Here is a 17,028-nt window from a genome sequence, read left to right on the forward strand (position 1 = left end):
TAGCCTTGCAAATTTATTTATCTCAAAACCCACAGAACAAAAAAATATTTTTTAAATAACAATTTTACTTCAAGATTACTTTATTCTCAGATTGGGTTTTTAAATCTATTGCCACTTCCACCTGAAATGTCCGAGGTACTTGTCTACTGTATATCTATACACAGTGTATATGTATATCCTGTGAAGCACGCAAGTAAGGTGAAAGGGGCAAAGGTGACGGAAAGTGTGGGAAAAAGGATATGTCTTGGGGAGGCTCTAAAGGCTGATAGGGAGTGGATAAGGCAGAGGGACTCTGGGATGGTGTTCCAGAGATTGTGGTCTGAAAACATGCCCACCAATGGTTATATAATAATCCTTGTGTTTGATATAGCACCTTATCATGTCTGCAAGACGTCTCAAAGCGCTTCACAAAAGAAAAGCATTGCGCACAACAGTGTCCCACAAACAGTCGTGGATGGAGTGACAAAATTATTATTATTTTGAAGGGATTATTACCCCCGGAAAGCGATCTGCCAATCAACTAACAAGCGGGTTCCTACTTACTGCTAAACAGAGGCGTGTGTGTGGAGTAAGAAAACAATAAGTGGAACCTGCTGTACTTACAAATTAAATATCAGTAAAATATTAAAGAGCTTAATTGATAACATTACAGATTGAACTGCAGACTGTCAGTTTGGGTATAATTTTGCACTTAAATGCTGGCTGCCTCTGCAAAATAAATTACAAGGTGAACATCTCAGGTAATTTTAGCTCAACACACGAATTACCCAGCACAGGTACACAAGCGATTCAAATTATAAAGAGGTGCATTTTATAGTGCCTTATCACAAGTCTCAAAGCTCTTCACGTGTGATTTTAATGCATGACTGCTTTTGCCAGCAATCATGGCAACCAATCTGTACGACAGACAGTCAATGAGGTAAATGACTGATTACAGTAATTCAGAAGATTGTTGGCCAGGATTTCAGGAAACTCCCTCTCCGTTTCAAAAGCGTCAATATTTGGCGTCCACCTGCGTCCACTGTAGATGGGATCTCAGTTCAATGTCTCATCCAAAATATTGGCACCGTCGACAATACTGCAGTGTAAATTATGAGACTGGTGTAGATTTACGATATTATGAGCCTAGTAAAGAGGCAAAAATATTTTTCTCTGCAGTACTATGACTAAGCCCAGTGACATTTTGGGATAAGATTTTCATTAAGTTGTTGCCTGAAGATCTTTCCTGAGTCTGTCGTCTTGTATAAACATTTATGAAAGACGTGATCTGAAGCTTTGTTGCAATGGTAGAGATTTTTACATGAGCTGTACTTGTACAACAGCCTGCTTTTTGAATCCTGTATATTTGTTACGACTGTAAAATTAAACGAAGCTGTAAAATGGCAGATCATGAACTTTAAGAGCCTGTTCATCGAAATTATTCTCCCTATTTATGAAATCAAAGAGCGAACAAATCTGCATAGCTGTTCCCATGTTGCCTGATCAGCAAGTTATAATGTAAAACATAAGTCATGAAGTTCCCTGCGATTGACCCCTATATTATTTAAATAATGGATTCATTGCAATAATAAAAATATATTGGGAAAATCTGGGTACATTTAGGGTTACTAAGGCAATGCTAAAGCAACAGGTCCTATATAAATGAAATGAGATGTGATTTAGCCGTTTCACTATCCTGGTTTGTTGACGTGATTTGTCCAATATTCCTGGAGGTGTCAGGTCTTTGGAAAATTAAATAATAATAATAATTCTTGCACTTGATATAGCGTTTTTCACGTCTTAAGATGTCTCAAAGCACTTCACAGAAGAGATTGTAAAGTGAATTGACTGTATACTTGTGGGCGAAATGCAGCAGCCAATTGCGCACAGCAGTGTCCCGCAAACAGTCGTGGACTGAAGTGACCAGTTTTATTATTGATTTTGGTTTTGGAGGGATTATTATTAGGCTCTGTGTGGAGTAAGGAAACTTGCCCAAGGTTTCGCCCTCTGCCTGGAATTGAACTCAGGTCTCTCGCTTGCAAAGCGAGTGCTCTAACCACTGAGCTACATGACTCCAAAGTAGGAATTAATTTGCTGATCAGAATTGACTTAATTATTGTCAAAATTGACTATCTGACCTTTGTTACAGGTCAAAATTCCTGTTTTCGATGTAAACCGTGAAAAACTGAACCGTTTACATAGTCTCTGTAAATGCTCATTAAGTGTTCTGCAATAATAGTGCGTTGTGTTAAATAACGATGAATTAGAACATGTTATTATTATTATAAACCTCAATAATTTTGTGTTTTCTTGCCTGTTCTGTCTGTAAAGTTGTTTTGAGAAACCCCCAAAAATGCAATAGTCTTCTCTTAAGATTATAACAGCCACAAAATTATGTGCAACTTTCTCTAGCGCCTTTCATTTTGGGAGGATGTCCCAAGGCGCTGGTTGTTTGTAGTTGGTGTAGATTATATATGCTTAGCGGAAACCTCGAGATTTCTCAAACTGGAAAAGTAGCCTTAAATGTTACTTAGGATTTTAAGTCGGTAAAGTCGGTAGGGGCTTCGAAATATTGCAATAGCCTCACTGTTGAAAAATTTATTTTGTTGCGATTCAGATAATGTTGTTTAGAAGATGTCGTTTTATAGGTTCCTTTGTTCAAATAAAGATTCCTTCGTTGGGAGAAAACTAAGCATGTGCATCCCGCGTCATAATTTTCAGCAGTATCAATGACTGATCAGCTACGTCAGCCATAGACTATGAGGTGAGTCAGCTCACATAATGGGAAAATGTATGGCAGCACATCCATTCTTTATTTAAGAGTATATTATCTCTCTAAGAGTGATAAGCACTAGAGATCGCAACCGCTCTGGCACAGTTGATAAAGCCACCAACTAGAGTGAAATTCAATTCCTACCAGGAGTCCTGCAGCTCAGTGGTTAGAGCACTCGCCTCGCAAGCTGCAGACCCGGGTTTGATTCCTGGCAGAGCGAAACCTTGGGCAAGTTTCCTGACTCCACACGCCTGATAATAATCTCTCAAAAAAAACCATAATAATTTGGTCACTCAATCCACGGCTGTTTGTCGAACACTGCTGTGCGCAATTGGCTGCTGCGTTGTGCCCACAAAATATTCACCTTACAGCATATTCTATGAAGCGCTTTCGAGACGTCTAGAAACATGAAAAGCGCTATATCAAATGCAAGGATTATTATTACTGGACTGGGAAAGTCCTGGGTTCAATCCTTAGTCTTTTTTTTGTGTGTTGGTGATAATCACTTGTTGGTCATTTGACTTCTGACAAGTGCAGGTTTGAGCCCTGACTAGATGGACGGCAGATGACAGAATTCCCTGTGAGTTTCCTGTACACATCCCTACAAATTGAGCAATGGTTCCACCAGTTAGAGATGCAGAGCTTCAGCAGCAGCTACTTATCTCTGCATTACCAATCAAGATGGATTCCAAGCCCAAGATACACAAATGTGTGTTCGTTCACAAACTTGGACTCCAAGTACACCTTCCAGCAACCGTCGTTCCAAGCTCCAAATTCCTCAACTGCTGTTAGGTGCACATTATAAGTAAAGGCTTTCAAAGAGGAATAGGGAGACAGCAACAAATTACATGAATGGTGAGGTGAGGTGAGGCAGTAGAGGATAGAGTGGTCAACGGTGTCAAGGACATTTAAGAGGAGTATTTGATTACTATGTAATTAACCCCACTTCAAATCCATCATTTGGGTAATGGTCTCCAAATTTCAAGACAGATTTATTAGGTGGAAACTTTCACTACAGCTAATCCACACCGAAGGACAATAAAAGCTTATGAAATCCATCTCCATTCAACATACGTGCCAACTGAGAAATCAGAACTCCTCTCCAGATTCCCCAAAGCCAGCGTTCAGATGCCGTGGTTAGTGTTTTTTTGGGCCAGCCGGGTGTCTGACACATGCGGAAACCCATCACCATGCTTAGAGTATCCAAACCAAGCAAGAATTCCATGCATCCCACCTACACGTGGAAATTCCAGCTATGTATTGGAATGGAACGTGCACTCTTTCCCTGAAGGGGGACATCCTGCCCACCTAATTCCGTAGAGTATTCGACTCAGGTTAGCAAGGGCTAGTTCAGCTCCAAGGAGACCGCGATTACCTCCGTGACGCTCCCCAACCCCGACGATAATCACTAATAGGTCCTTTGACATCCGACAAGTGCAGGTTGAAGCCCTCAGTGGGTGGTTGTCAGTTACCAGGAACTCCTCATGACACATCTGATGAAATGCATGAAAGCATTGCAACCATCTTTCTGCCCACAGCTCAGACATACATCCCTTCCCATCGAGTCGTGGTTCCACCAGTAGGAGGTGCTTGAGCAGCAGCAGAAGCTGTCTACAAACCATCCAAGGTGGATTACAAGCATTGGATGTACAAAAGTGTGGTCACAAACTCAGAATCAGTGGTTTTAAATTAAAGATTGCTCAGAATTTGAGGAAATTTAGCTGTAATTTGGAAGCCAGTTTTCTGCATTTCTACTCTAGGGGGAGTAATTGCATGGACAGGATTACATATGTATTTTACTTTTCTAGACATTTTAGAGACTGGAAAGGCCATTTAGGGCAACCAGCTCAACCAATGGTATTGAGATAATCTATGAGGACAATCACTTTTTGCCATTTGCTCCTCTGGCTATATCAATGGAATATTCTTCGAATAGTAGCTTGAAATAAACACGCGTGCACAAAGCTGTCATTAAGATTTTCATAATTCTCTCCTGCCCTAATTATTATGACTTTTTTTTAAAAAAAATTGTTGTGCTTACCAAGGACTGAGTGAATTATTCACCCCAGGCTTACAATGTAAGGCAGAGCTACATTGACTCAATAACATTTTTTCTAACCACCAGTTATCCTGTGCCCTATCTAAACAAAGCACCTTATTTAATACACATTGTACTTTGTGCTCAATAGGAAGTAGATTCAGATACCAAAACTCACTTTCCTCAGTGTAAAAAAATTCCATCCCATCGATCTGAAATTGAGATGAGCTCGGGGAGCAAAGGTGAAAGTATTTTTGCTGATCCAGTCCATTGTGATTTTGTATGAAAATCTCACCGATCCAAAGCATCTTTGAATTTATTGTAATAGAAAATACGTTACATTTCTATAGTGCCTTTCACGTCAGGGGGGAGGGGGAAGGTCCTAAGGCATTGGACAGTCAGATATTTGGATCCAAGCTAGGGTTGGGATCAGGAGAGGTGGAGGGCAGGGTTGGGACGTGGAGCAGGCTGGAGCCTGCTGAGCGGAGGTCACAGAGGTGGGAAGGAGCAATGCCATGCAGGGCTTTGAAGACAAGGACGAGGATTTTGAACTCTATCCTCTGGGGAATGGGGAGCCAGTGGAGCCGGGCGAGAGTGTGGGTGATAGGGTCACAGAACCTAGTGCGGGAAAAAGTTCCAAATCATTCTGGACTTGTGAAAATAAAGCCAAACACAAAGATATTGTGAAGAAAATCCGTTTTTTTTATAATCATTTACAATGAAAACATCATTTAAAATATTTACACTGAGCTTCATCAGTAGAAAGATTGATGAACGAAACAGAAAAGGTAGTATACAAGCGATAATCTAAATTGTTGAAGCAACAAATAATACCCAACATGGCAATTTTACAAAATGTAGTCAAATATGTTTGTTTGTATTGCGAATGTGTTCTATCTAAAATGTTAATACAACACTTGCATTGTAATGAGTGTTTTCTAACAGCATCAAAACAGCGCAATATTAAACAGCCAACTCTTGCGAATGGAATTATTCGATTAAAATGGAAGTACAACATAAACCCTTGGAAATTTACAACCACAACTGATTCAAAGACCATGATATTTCTTTGTGTAATAATTTGAAAGTGCTCCACCGCAAATTTCCTACAAAGCATACATTATTTTTTTTAAAAAGAGACAAAATCTGCACAATAGTCACAGCTGCAGTTTTTATTTTTTTTTAAGTTTTCAATTTTGACATGTACAATAGCTCATGCTTGTATTATTTGTTTGGCGAGTAATCATAAAGTCATAAGTATTCTCTACTTAAAAAGTTGTACTGCCAGCTTATTTTGTTAATTAGTTTTTAAAGAGCATTTAAGAGCAGCAAGACATGGTTGCAAATACTGGATGTTGTACATGAGAACACACTAGTAAAATCATATTTTCGCAACTTAGTGACATGAAGTGGTATCCCAGTGGACAAGTACAGAAATACCAATCATTTCTCCTCCCAAACATCAGGACAGAGTGAACAGATTCAATTTTTTGGTTCAGTTCGGAAGCTTCAGTCCGTATTCGACTCCGAAGAACTCCTTCTCTTCCTGCGTTTGCTTCTGTCACTGCGGTCCCTTTTATCGTGGTCTTTACCCCTGTGTTGTCGATCTCTTTCCGCATCTTTTTCCTTTTCATGGACCTTCTCTCTGTCCTTGTCCCTGCTTCTTCCCTTTCCCCGCTCCTGGTCACTATCGTCATTTTCAGATCTCCCCCGATCTCTTTCTTTGCTCCGTTCTCTCTTTGAGTCCATGCCATCACGGCTTCGTTCACGTTCCCTATGTCGGTCACGATCTTTGTCTCTATGCCTATCCTGACTTCTCCTCTCTCGATCTCGGTCTCTTTCTTTATCTCTATCCTTTTCTTTGTATTTGTCCCTATCTCGTTCCCAATAACTATCCCGCTCTCTTTCTCTTTCCTTATGCCTGTCCTTTCTTCGATGGTAAGATTCACTATAAAGCCTTTGTCTATGGCGACTGCCTCGGTCTTTGCTAAGACTAGATTCTGACCGTTGGCTATGTCTATCCCAATGATCTTGTCTGTGATCATCCTTGATGGGCTGAAAATTTGGTGTTCCTGAATTTGGTATATACCTGTTAGCATCATTTGAATGGTCAGCAGGGAAAGATGGCATTGTTTGCCCAGCTCCGAGATGCATAAGCCCCATATGGTGGTGCGGTAGACAAGGGATCGGTGGTGGCCAAGGCACCATATGGTTTGGGAGTAAGGCATGTGCTGCACCAGGGTCTGGAGAATGAAACCTCAAATGAGGATTTTGAAGACGATATGGTGATGGAAGTAGAGGCGGGGGCCGGCCAGACATAAATGAAGGCATGGAATTACCTTGTGTTTGGAAATTTGCATTAAGGAGGCCTCCTTGAAATGGAAAGCCAGAATTGCCTTGAAGTTGCGGAAAGGTACGCAGCTCAAGTAGTGATGGAGGGTAGTTGCCTCTGCCGGCTGCTGGATTCATTGAAGAGCCACCGCCTTGCAATACTGTTGAAACTGTTGGCCCATGAGATTGGTTGTGGTTGGCAATGAGTTGGGAGGCAAAATCAAAGTGAGCGCCAGGGTGTGGCCCAAGGAGAGGAGTTCCTGGAGGAAGTTCTCTTCGAATTGACTGCACAGTTTCAATGGTATGTGTTTGTATGGTGTTTGGGGTATGCTGACCTTCTCCCTTATGCAGTGAACGTAGAATTTCTGTTTGTCTTGTTGGATTTGATATGAGCTGAAAGCGTGACCTAGCAATCAGCGCAGTGTGACACATTTTTCCTGGTCCCTGTTCAATGGACTCTTGCACCGGTTCATCTGCACCGTCAGTTATTGTCCATTCTCCTTCTTCAGGTTCCAAGAGGTTGTCACTATTATCTTCTCCATCTTCCTTGTGCAAGCTCTTATCGACAGTATTATCCCCAGAGTTATCCAGTTGTTGTTCTCCTGTACTCTTTTCTTCCACAGGCTTGCCTATTGCAGAATTACTTTGTTGGTTGCGACCAGCTGCCTGGCGTGGATCCCTGCAGAGGTTTAGTAACTGAGCAACTCTGGAAATTTGAGCAGATTCAGGAGAAACATTTGCCAGAACAGAAGGACTAGCTCCTTGTGCAGAATCTACCACCTCTTCATCATTGGTAGTGGGCTCAGATAATGCTAAATCAGGTATGGGAGTCACAGGTTGAGATGTGGAAGCATTTAAATCTTCTTTTTGTTCTTTTGAGTTCTCCACTTTAACCTTTTTCACCTTAAACTGATGCCGAAGTTTCTCCTGCTCTTCCTTCTGATCCGGCGGTTGGGACTTCAGAGGTGCCAGACTTGAAAGAAATATTTCCGTCGGAACATCCGGTGGCTTGTCTTTGAGAGTAAGAGCTGGATAACACTCGTCTGCCTTTGAATTTGCTTCAACGTTGGTATCCTCCAACAAATCTTTATTAGGCTGCTCAGTTTCCTCTTGATCATCTTCCAACTTACTCTCTACGGGACCTTGATCTTCACTGGTTTTATCAGGAAGTAATTTTTCCAATATTTCCGGATCTGTCTTGTCATCAGTTGCAGGTTCTCCCAAATCAGGTCCAAGACCAGACATGGGTAATTGCTCAATTTCTTTATTGGCCTCTCCTAATAAACTCTGAAGAATATCATCCAGCGGTTTGTCGGGCAGTTCAAGAGAATCGGGCTGATTTTCCCAACCAACCAAAACTCCAGGTAGAAATCTTAAGGGTTTTGTGGATGGAATAATAACAGGCTCTATTGGTATTTCAACAGGTGGTTTGGGAATCTGAGGTTCCACAACTGGTGGCAATTGCTTGGGCTTGCTTCTAAATTTAGCCAGGACAGAAGTGAAGGAATTAAAGAATTGGTTCTCATCTTCATCATCAACTTCATCTTCATCATTAACATACTCAACTTTGCTTTTCTTCTCTTGAGGGACGTTACCAACCGCCTTGTCAGATTCTGATGCTTCTTCAGAAACTGAGGTACTGTGCAACTTTTTTATCCTTTGCCGTATTATCAATCCAAGGAGAAGATTCTGGCGAGCTAACTCTAGACCTGTCAGGTGGTAATAAAACAATGGTCGATACATTAAAATTATGCTGCATTTACTTAAGCAAAGAAAAAAAAACTATAAATTGTTTTGCGTTTAATAACAGCAACAACAACTTGAAAGATTTAAGCATTGGATAGAAAATCGAAGAATGAACTCAAAGGTGAACACCATCAACGACACAAAAAATTATACGGTTTTGAAGATAGAAGGCAATTTTCTTTGCAGTTGTCAAATACTTGATGCAATCATGTAAATTATATTGAAATATGCAATTAAACCACAAAAACATAATTCTAATGAAATGCCTCAGGGCTATCATTCTGTCTGAGACTGCTTCTTTCAAAGCAGATCTATTATTGCTACTCAATCATACAGAAACTATCAAGTTATTATTATGTCTTTTGGCATTTCACAATAATTGGGCAGTGGGTAACATGACTACAATCAATTTTATGCACTATGGTGGCACACAACTGCAATGAAAATGGATTTCGGGTTTTTGATGATGATTTTTTGTGTCAGGATTTTACTGTGAAGGACAGTGATTGTGATTTATCATTGGGGGGGTTAAAAAAAGGAATGAGGGAAAAAAATAGTTTAAAGATGGGCTACATGACTTCTTTTTAAAAACAATAAATTGATTAATTTATTAAAAAAAACTATTTTTAAATAAAAAATGGCTATTCACTTCATAGCTGTTTGTGACATTGCTGTGTCGAAATTGGCTGCCACATGTTCCCCACAAAATACAGTCAATCCACTTAACAGTATATCCTTGTGAAGTCCTTTGAGATATCTTGAGGACTTGAAAAGCGCTATGTCAAAAACAAGGATTATTTATTATTATTCTTTATATTCATTATTGTGTTTGCCATTTTCCAATTAATCTGTTTAAAATTCCAGTGTAAATTGAAAAAAGAATCATTATTATAACTGGAGATGCATGTGCTAGCTATGGATTTGAATTTGAATTGTTACTACATTCATCACAAGTGAAAATAAACAAAGACATTTGCCAGCAGAGAAACTCACCGGGGCCATCAAACGGCAATAACCTGTAAGGAATTTTTTCCGAGAGACCCAATGGAATGAGATACATGTCTTTAACCTGCTTCACATTGTTGGCTACTACTCCATAGCGCTGCCTGCTACTGAAGTATGCGTACAATGAGGTGTATGTTATCTGATCTTCTTCAGTTACTGGAGCAAAGCGAATCACACAGATCTCCTGTTAAAAGCATGAAGAAAATGGGACACCATTAAACACTATAAGTAACCCACCTGTGATTCATTTAATTCTACATCCCAAATACTGCATTATATTAAAGCCCACTTCATCTCCGACTAGGCTTTTGGTCACTTTACACTCCCCCCACCCCCAGTTCCAGCTCTCAGTCCGCTCTCTAAAGGAATTTGAGACCACTCCCCAACATGAAGGAGGGTTTTTCAAATGTCAAATTGTTGCTGTTGCATTGAAACCCTGATTAGCAATCTGATGCATTTTCATTAAAATGTGCACAAGATTATTTCAAGCCTGTGTTGTACCAAGATGTAGGAGGAAACGGGTCTGCAACCATGGATTTCCACATGTTGAGTTACTGATCTCTGTGTAGCTGTCGTGACAGGAAACAACAGAAGACAAGTCACCTTAGGACACTAAACATCAGAGGCCCCAAATTCTACCAGTATCTTTTTGGGGTGGTCAGCTGGGTGTCTGACACATGTAGAAACCCATCAACATGCTTAGGACTATGCAAACCAGGCTGACTTATCTAATTATTAATTATTGGCCTCAATATTTTTAGTTCTGGAGAATTCCACACATTCCACCTACACATGAAATTCCAGAAATAGATTATTGGAACAGAATGCGCACTCTCTCCCTGGAGGGACGCATCCCGTTTACCTAATTCCATAAAGTATAAGGAGCAGGTTGGCAAGAGCTAAGGTTTGGGGAGCCCAGAATCTGCGTTAGGGTACTGCTGGAGTCCAACTAGCTAAAAATACATAGCTTACTTACCATTGATAGCACTGTCTGGCAAGCTTTCCAGCAAGGACCACTCTATCCAAGATTGCCACAATGCTCTCAATGGTAAGCTATGTAGTTTAGCTGGTTAAATTCCAGCAGTACCCCAACTATTGGTTCTCCCAGCCTAGGCACTCATTGGGTTCTGAACCACTGTGTCAAACTAATGTTCAAGCTTACCTTAGTTCCTGAAGCTTTTATCTTGTCCACATAGTCCCAAACCGTTTGAGGGGGAATCCTTCCCCCTACTTGGATAGTATCTGGTAAATCCTATTTGAATGGCAAAAAAACAGGAATCATTTTTTACATTCATTTCACACTCTCTCTTATTAGCTGGTTAGCCTCCAGCGTATCCCAACACACACTCTGGCGGCCCTGAGCCTTGGCTCTTGTTAACCTGCACCTAATACTCTCTGGGTTTAGGCAAGTGGGGGCTGACCCTCCAGGGAGAGAAGGCATATTCCATTCCAGGCACAGGGAAATGTCAATGGGTGGCATACCTACGCTGAGCTCTCAGTCTGGTGTGGATAGCTTGATAGTGATAGGTTGCTGATGTGACATGAAGATTATAAGAGTGAACACCTGCCCACCATTCCATGATCCAGAACTGTGCTATTGGATAGGTTTCCCTGGGGATCATACTATCTCACCCTAATGATTATTCCTCACGTTTGATATTAGCAGTGAGTGCCAGAAACTGTTCAACCATGACTAAATGACCTCACAGCTAATCCTTATCAGACCCACACCAAACTTTTACACCTACGTGACTTTCAGCATGGATCATAGGTCAGTAGTAATCTAATACAGGAACTCAGGGATATTTAAAGCCATTTGAAACCTGGAACACGATCAGTTAACAGCACAAACCGGACATTAAAACCGGGTCCTTCCTATTTTGTTTGCCTATTCCATATGCAACATTTACCTATCGAGTCAACAGGACAGCCCTATAATAATTCAATTCTCTTTTGGGAAAAAATAAAATGTTATTATTACCTCGCTTGTTTCAATCTGAATGCTGTTCCAGAATATACTACTGTAGCTCTAAATTATTGTCACTGTATAATACCACTGTATCTTATTCAATATGAAGAGAGTCACAACAACAGATTAAGAAACAACTTGGTTCAAATCTATCATCTCACATAGAATTGATCGTACTAAATTGATCTGATAGCATCAATGTCACAGGGTACAGAAATCAACGGTTAATTCAGTTGAACTTCAGTCATGTTGTCTACGATCCATTACATTCAAATTAAAGAACAATTTTGCAAATGTTTTAATTTCATAATTTTGCAAAACCTGGCACTCCTGGTATACTTTCGTTGCCAAGCGCTTTAGACTTTTTAATTTCCTGTGCTAAACAGGCCAACATTCTCCAGATTGGTTATTCATATCATTGCTGTTTGCTGGGCCTTACTCTGCACAAAAAGGCTGCTTCATTGGTTCACAAAACATTCACTACACTTGGCAGTGATTGCTGTAACATTAGATGATATATTGAAGTCTCTAACTAAAAAAAGTAAATAATGCAGAAAAACCTTGTTATAAGTCAGTTGGGTCCAAAATCTAACTGACCTGAGGCATGGAAAAATGCCCTAATTCCAGGTCGTCAGGTCACTTCCGATGTCTCTTCCTCTGTGCTGTGTTGATATTACTTCATGAAGGAAAAAACATCACCAGTGCTTCCTGCACTTGCACAGTTAATCGGGTGACCAGCAAACTGACCCAGATGTCAGACAATTTTGTGTGCTTTGTTATAACACGGACATGAGACATTGGACCCAGATGGGCACATTATAACAGTGATGTTCTGTGCTGTGCTCCTGGATATATAGTATTGTTAGATTTACACGTACACTGATAAAAACACTGAAAATATAACACTACTGATAAATGCAAAGAAAAAAAAATAAAGCTTTATCGTGTTTTTAAAGCTAACGATTAAACAAAATGGAAACAATACCTCGGTTAGGTGTTCAACTGAGCCGGAGACAGGGTAAGCTTTAGTGACAAACTTTGCCACGCTGTGCATATTGACAAATCCCTTCCAGAGAGAATCTAATCGAGCCAGAAATCTTGATTCGTCCTCTGGAGCATCCAATGTATCGGACCTGAAAAAAATGTTAAGCACAAAAACACGAAATGAATGCCCACATAAGTTTACCTTACTGAAACCAGATTTATTTATAATCTACACCAATTAGATCAAGTGACAGTTTCAAGGACGAATGGTCGCAAACATGAAAAATGATATCCAATAAATTTTCTAATATCCTGACAGGGAAATTTCTGGAATGGAATGCAGACTCTCTCCCCAGAGGAACTCATCCTGCTTACCTTATTCTGAAGAGTATTCAGTGCAATTGGCAAGATAAGACTCAGAGACTCCAAAATGTGCGTTGGGAGTACTGATAGAATTTAAACAGCTAAAAATGCATAGCTTGTCATTAAAGGCACTGTCATGCCTTCCAGTGCTTGTCCAGCTGGAACCACCCTACCGCTTAGGGATGACGTGCAGGATTATCAGGAACTGAGCGGGAAGAATCCCGCGATTGGTGATTGGTCTGCCCCTCCAATTATTTTGATGAACCGTGTTGGCTAGTCTCCTCAGCAGTACTATGGGCCTCTGGAGTATTATGGGCCAGAGTACATGTGGCTCAGGAACTGGACTTGTGAGACAGCCATATCGGTTTGATTTGATTCCAACATTTCATTCACACTACCGGGGAGCCAATTCAGCTCCAAGGACACTCCGCTTACCTTCCTCCCAAGGAGGATAGTCAAGTTCTGTAAACCATACAACTAGAATGTAGATTAGTTTTACTCAGTGGGAAATTTTTACATAATCAGATACAATACAATACTTCACTCAGTTAGCCCATTAGCTATTCGTCCAACCTGTACTTAAGAGTCAACTGTCAGTTTTAGGACCAGCTATACAATAATGATCCTTGCATGTGATATGGAGAGCCTTATCATGTCGTCGAGATGTCTCAAAGTGCTTCACAGAATATACTGTCAAGTGAATTGTCTATATTTTGTGGACAAAACGTGGTAGCCAATTGCGCATAGCTGTGTCCCACAAACAGTCGTGGTTTGAGTGACCAAATTATTATTATACTTTATTTAAAAAAAGGATTACCCCCCCAGAAAGCAATCAGTCAAACGACTAACAACCAGGTTCCCACTTACTGCTAGGTGAACGGAGGCGTGTGGAGTAAGAAAACTTGCCTAAGGTTTTGCCCTGCTTGGGAATCGAACCCGGGTCCTTTCGTTTGTGAGGCAGGTGCTCAAATCAATACTATACAGGACTCTATAAATGGGCCACAATGGTCAATGGAATTATAAATCATATATATTTATATTTTACCTGGACACAGATGGTTGTGATGATTCTGGTCTCTCTTCAACTGTCATATCAAAAGGCAAAATGCTAGAAGCAGAGGGAAGAGCATCTGCTAAAAGGTTAGGTTCTACTTCAATCTCTGACTGCCGTCTTGTCACACTTGAAGCCACTTTCACTTTGGGGGGAGACAGTTCCTCAACGGGTGGAGCCATGCGACCTAAATACAAACAGGATTTCAAGAAATAATAATAATTGTGCTTGCATTTGATATAGCGCCTTATCATGTCATTGAGATGTCTCAAAGTGCTTCACAGAATACATTATAAAGACCGTGAAACGAGGCAATCAATTGTAGTACACAGCAGTGTCCTACAGTCAGGGATTCAGTTACCAAATTATTATTATTTTTAGGGGATTATTACCCCAGGAAAGTGATCCACCAATCGACTATCAACCGGGTTCTACTTTCTGCTAGGTAAACAGAGGCGTGTGGAATAAGGAAACTTGCCCAAGGTTTTGCACTGCCCGACAATCGAATCCAGGTTCTCTCATTAGCTAAGCAAGTGCTACCCACTACTCTACAGGGCTCCACAATCTCATCCCAACCCAAACCTTGTCTTTAAAATCACTCTGTAAATTAATGGACATATAGTTTTAATCGCTGTCACTTTGCATCACTTGTTTCAGTTTGGTGTCTTTCTAATTTCTTCCAATGAAAGTCATGTTGCCCTAATATTTTACAAAGTTTGAAATGAGGGGAAGTTAGAAAACTATTATCACATTCAGCTCAGATTCAGATATAAAACCTTTATCTTTACCATTTTACCACCTGTATAACCATAAAGGCATTGCAGGATCACTGGGCTCCTGCTCATGGTGCTGTTCGGTTACACTGGGCTCTAATATCTTAACGTCACCACGGCAGGACCTCAGTGGTGTTGCAGTGGTCTGAAATGTTATGTGCACTGTTGCTTGGCAGCGACGTTAGTTATTATGCTACCAACTTTGTAAACAAAGACTGGTATAATGACTTGACCAATGATGCATATCTTTTGAACCTCTTTAAAATAAAAAGTAGCTAAAGCACACATAAATTGAAAAGAGCTTTACTCCAATAAGTCTCCTTAAACTGACAAAAGCAACCAACCCAGCAGACTAACTGGTGTTTACAAAAGCCTAACTGATTAATTTCCATAATAAATAAACAATAACAGTTAAATAATACATTTTGTAGTCGCAGTGAACGTCAATGGGTTGAGTTGCTTTCATGAGGACAGCTGACCGGGAGCCCCAGCTGGGATACAGGGAGGTGGGGAGATAAAGGTAACACAAAATGTGGTCGAAAAGGTCTTAAGGTACGCTTCAAATGTGGGGAGCGACGGAGGGGATGAGGTAGAAGGATTCTGGGATGAAGTTTCTGAGAGCGGGATCAGAAAGATATATATTCTTTTCCTTACTATGTTTTGGGTGTCTTCCAATGTAAATTAATAAAAACATAATACCATGCTTGTAAATAAATCATTTACCCAATTTCCCAACAATAATAATAATCTTTGCCTTTGATATAGTGCCTTATCACGCTGTTTAAACATCTCAAACCGCTTCACAGAATATACTGTAAAGTGAATTGACTGTGCATTTTGTGGGCGAAACACGGGAACCAATTGTGCACAAAGTGTTGGAGATTGTGCAACCAAATTATTCATTTATTTTGAAGGGATTATTACCCCTGGGAGAATGATCTACCAAACAACACCGGGTTCCATACTTACTGCAAGGTAAACAGAGTGGAGTATGGAAACTTGCCTCGGGTTTCACCCTGCCCGGGAATCAAACTCAGAGCCTCTCACTTGCGAGTGCTCTAACCGATACGCTATAGGACTCCAAGCCCCCTTTCTGCACCGAATCATAAAAAAAATTCTCCACACTTGAAAACTGGAAACCCCACTTACCTGTGCAGATTTTGCAATTCAGATCAAATAGGTGTTTTTTGTGATGACATGTCGTGTCATTCACATCTTCCACAGTGGTCTCTTCATCATTATCTTCCAATTTCTCAACAACTGGCTTTGGTTCCACAACCTTTGGCTCATCCTCCTAACAAAATTCACCAACATTTACTCAGGTCATTGCAATTTCATGCAAATAGGAATACATGCAGCTCATCTCATATCCATTGGTTGGTGAGTCAGTAACTGGAGGGTATCAACTTAAGATAAACAGCAAAAGAGCAAAGGGGGAGATTAGATTTTTTATACAGATTTATTAGGATATGGAATTGGGAGGGGTGGTCAAGGCACGACCCATATTAGGTTTCAAGAAGCAACTAGATAGCGCCTTGGGACGTCTTCCCGACGTGAAAGGCACTCTAAAAATGCAATCTTGTTGTTGTTGTAGATAGGTATGTAAAAAAAGATTCAATTTACCATTGTATAGGACAAAGGCCTTAAATGGGATTGAATGGTTTGCTCTCTCAAAGAGCAATCACAGTCACAATGGGCCAAATGATCTTCACTTGAGTACATTTGATAGGTACCTCGCAAATTCTCATTGACATGTTCTGTAATTATTTGCGCTATCAGGGACTTCATTTTTACCTCTACAACCACAGTTTCAGGTTCTTTCGGTGGTGCTTCACTCTCAATTTCTATCTCTCCCTTGTGGGTTATTTTTGTGATTGGTCGTCTTTCAACTTCCCTTTGTTCCTTTTCAATCATTTCAATTGTCTGTGGATAAAAGTGACATATTATAGGCATGTGGTACTACAAATACACAATAACCCTTTAGTAAATATCAATTACTGATAATCCCTATGGGGG

The 17,028-nt window shown here is 40.4% G+C and overlaps 1 protein-coding gene across 4 annotated transcripts in view; it reads right to left on the reverse strand.

Annotated features, from left to right (window-relative positions):
- Nucleotides 1-5,471: 5,471 nt before the first annotated feature.
- The window catches only part of phf3 (PHD finger protein 3), a 52,856-nt gene continuing 41,299 nt past the window's right edge, over nucleotides 5,472-17,028 (reverse strand). For all 4 annotated transcript variants that reach the window (XM_007894077.2, XM_007894078.2, XM_007894076.2 and 1 more), the window contains 7 exons: nucleotides 16,807-16,935; nucleotides 16,162-16,306; nucleotides 14,234-14,426; nucleotides 12,827-12,974; nucleotides 11,035-11,124; nucleotides 9,861-10,056; nucleotides 5,472-8,830 (listed from right to left, as the gene is read on the reverse strand). In XM_007894077.2, coding sequence (XP_007892268.1) covers nucleotides 6,300-8,830; nucleotides 9,861-10,056; nucleotides 11,035-11,124; nucleotides 12,827-12,974; nucleotides 14,234-14,426; nucleotides 16,162-16,306; nucleotides 16,807-16,935 — 3,432 coding nt within the window. In that variant the 3' untranslated portion in view covers nucleotides 5,472-6,299. The remainder of the gene's footprint in view (nucleotides 8,831-9,860; nucleotides 10,057-11,034; nucleotides 11,125-12,826; nucleotides 12,975-14,233; nucleotides 14,427-16,161; nucleotides 16,307-16,806; nucleotides 16,936-17,028) is intronic.

Source organism: Callorhinchus milii, unplaced genomic scaffold (assembly GCF_018977255.1).
Source record: "Callorhinchus milii isolate IMCB2004 unplaced genomic scaffold, IMCB_Cmil_1.0 Scaffold3, whole genome shotgun sequence".
In the NCBI taxonomy this organism is placed as follows: Eukaryota; Metazoa; Chordata; class Chondrichthyes; order Chimaeriformes; family Callorhinchidae; genus Callorhinchus; species Callorhinchus milii.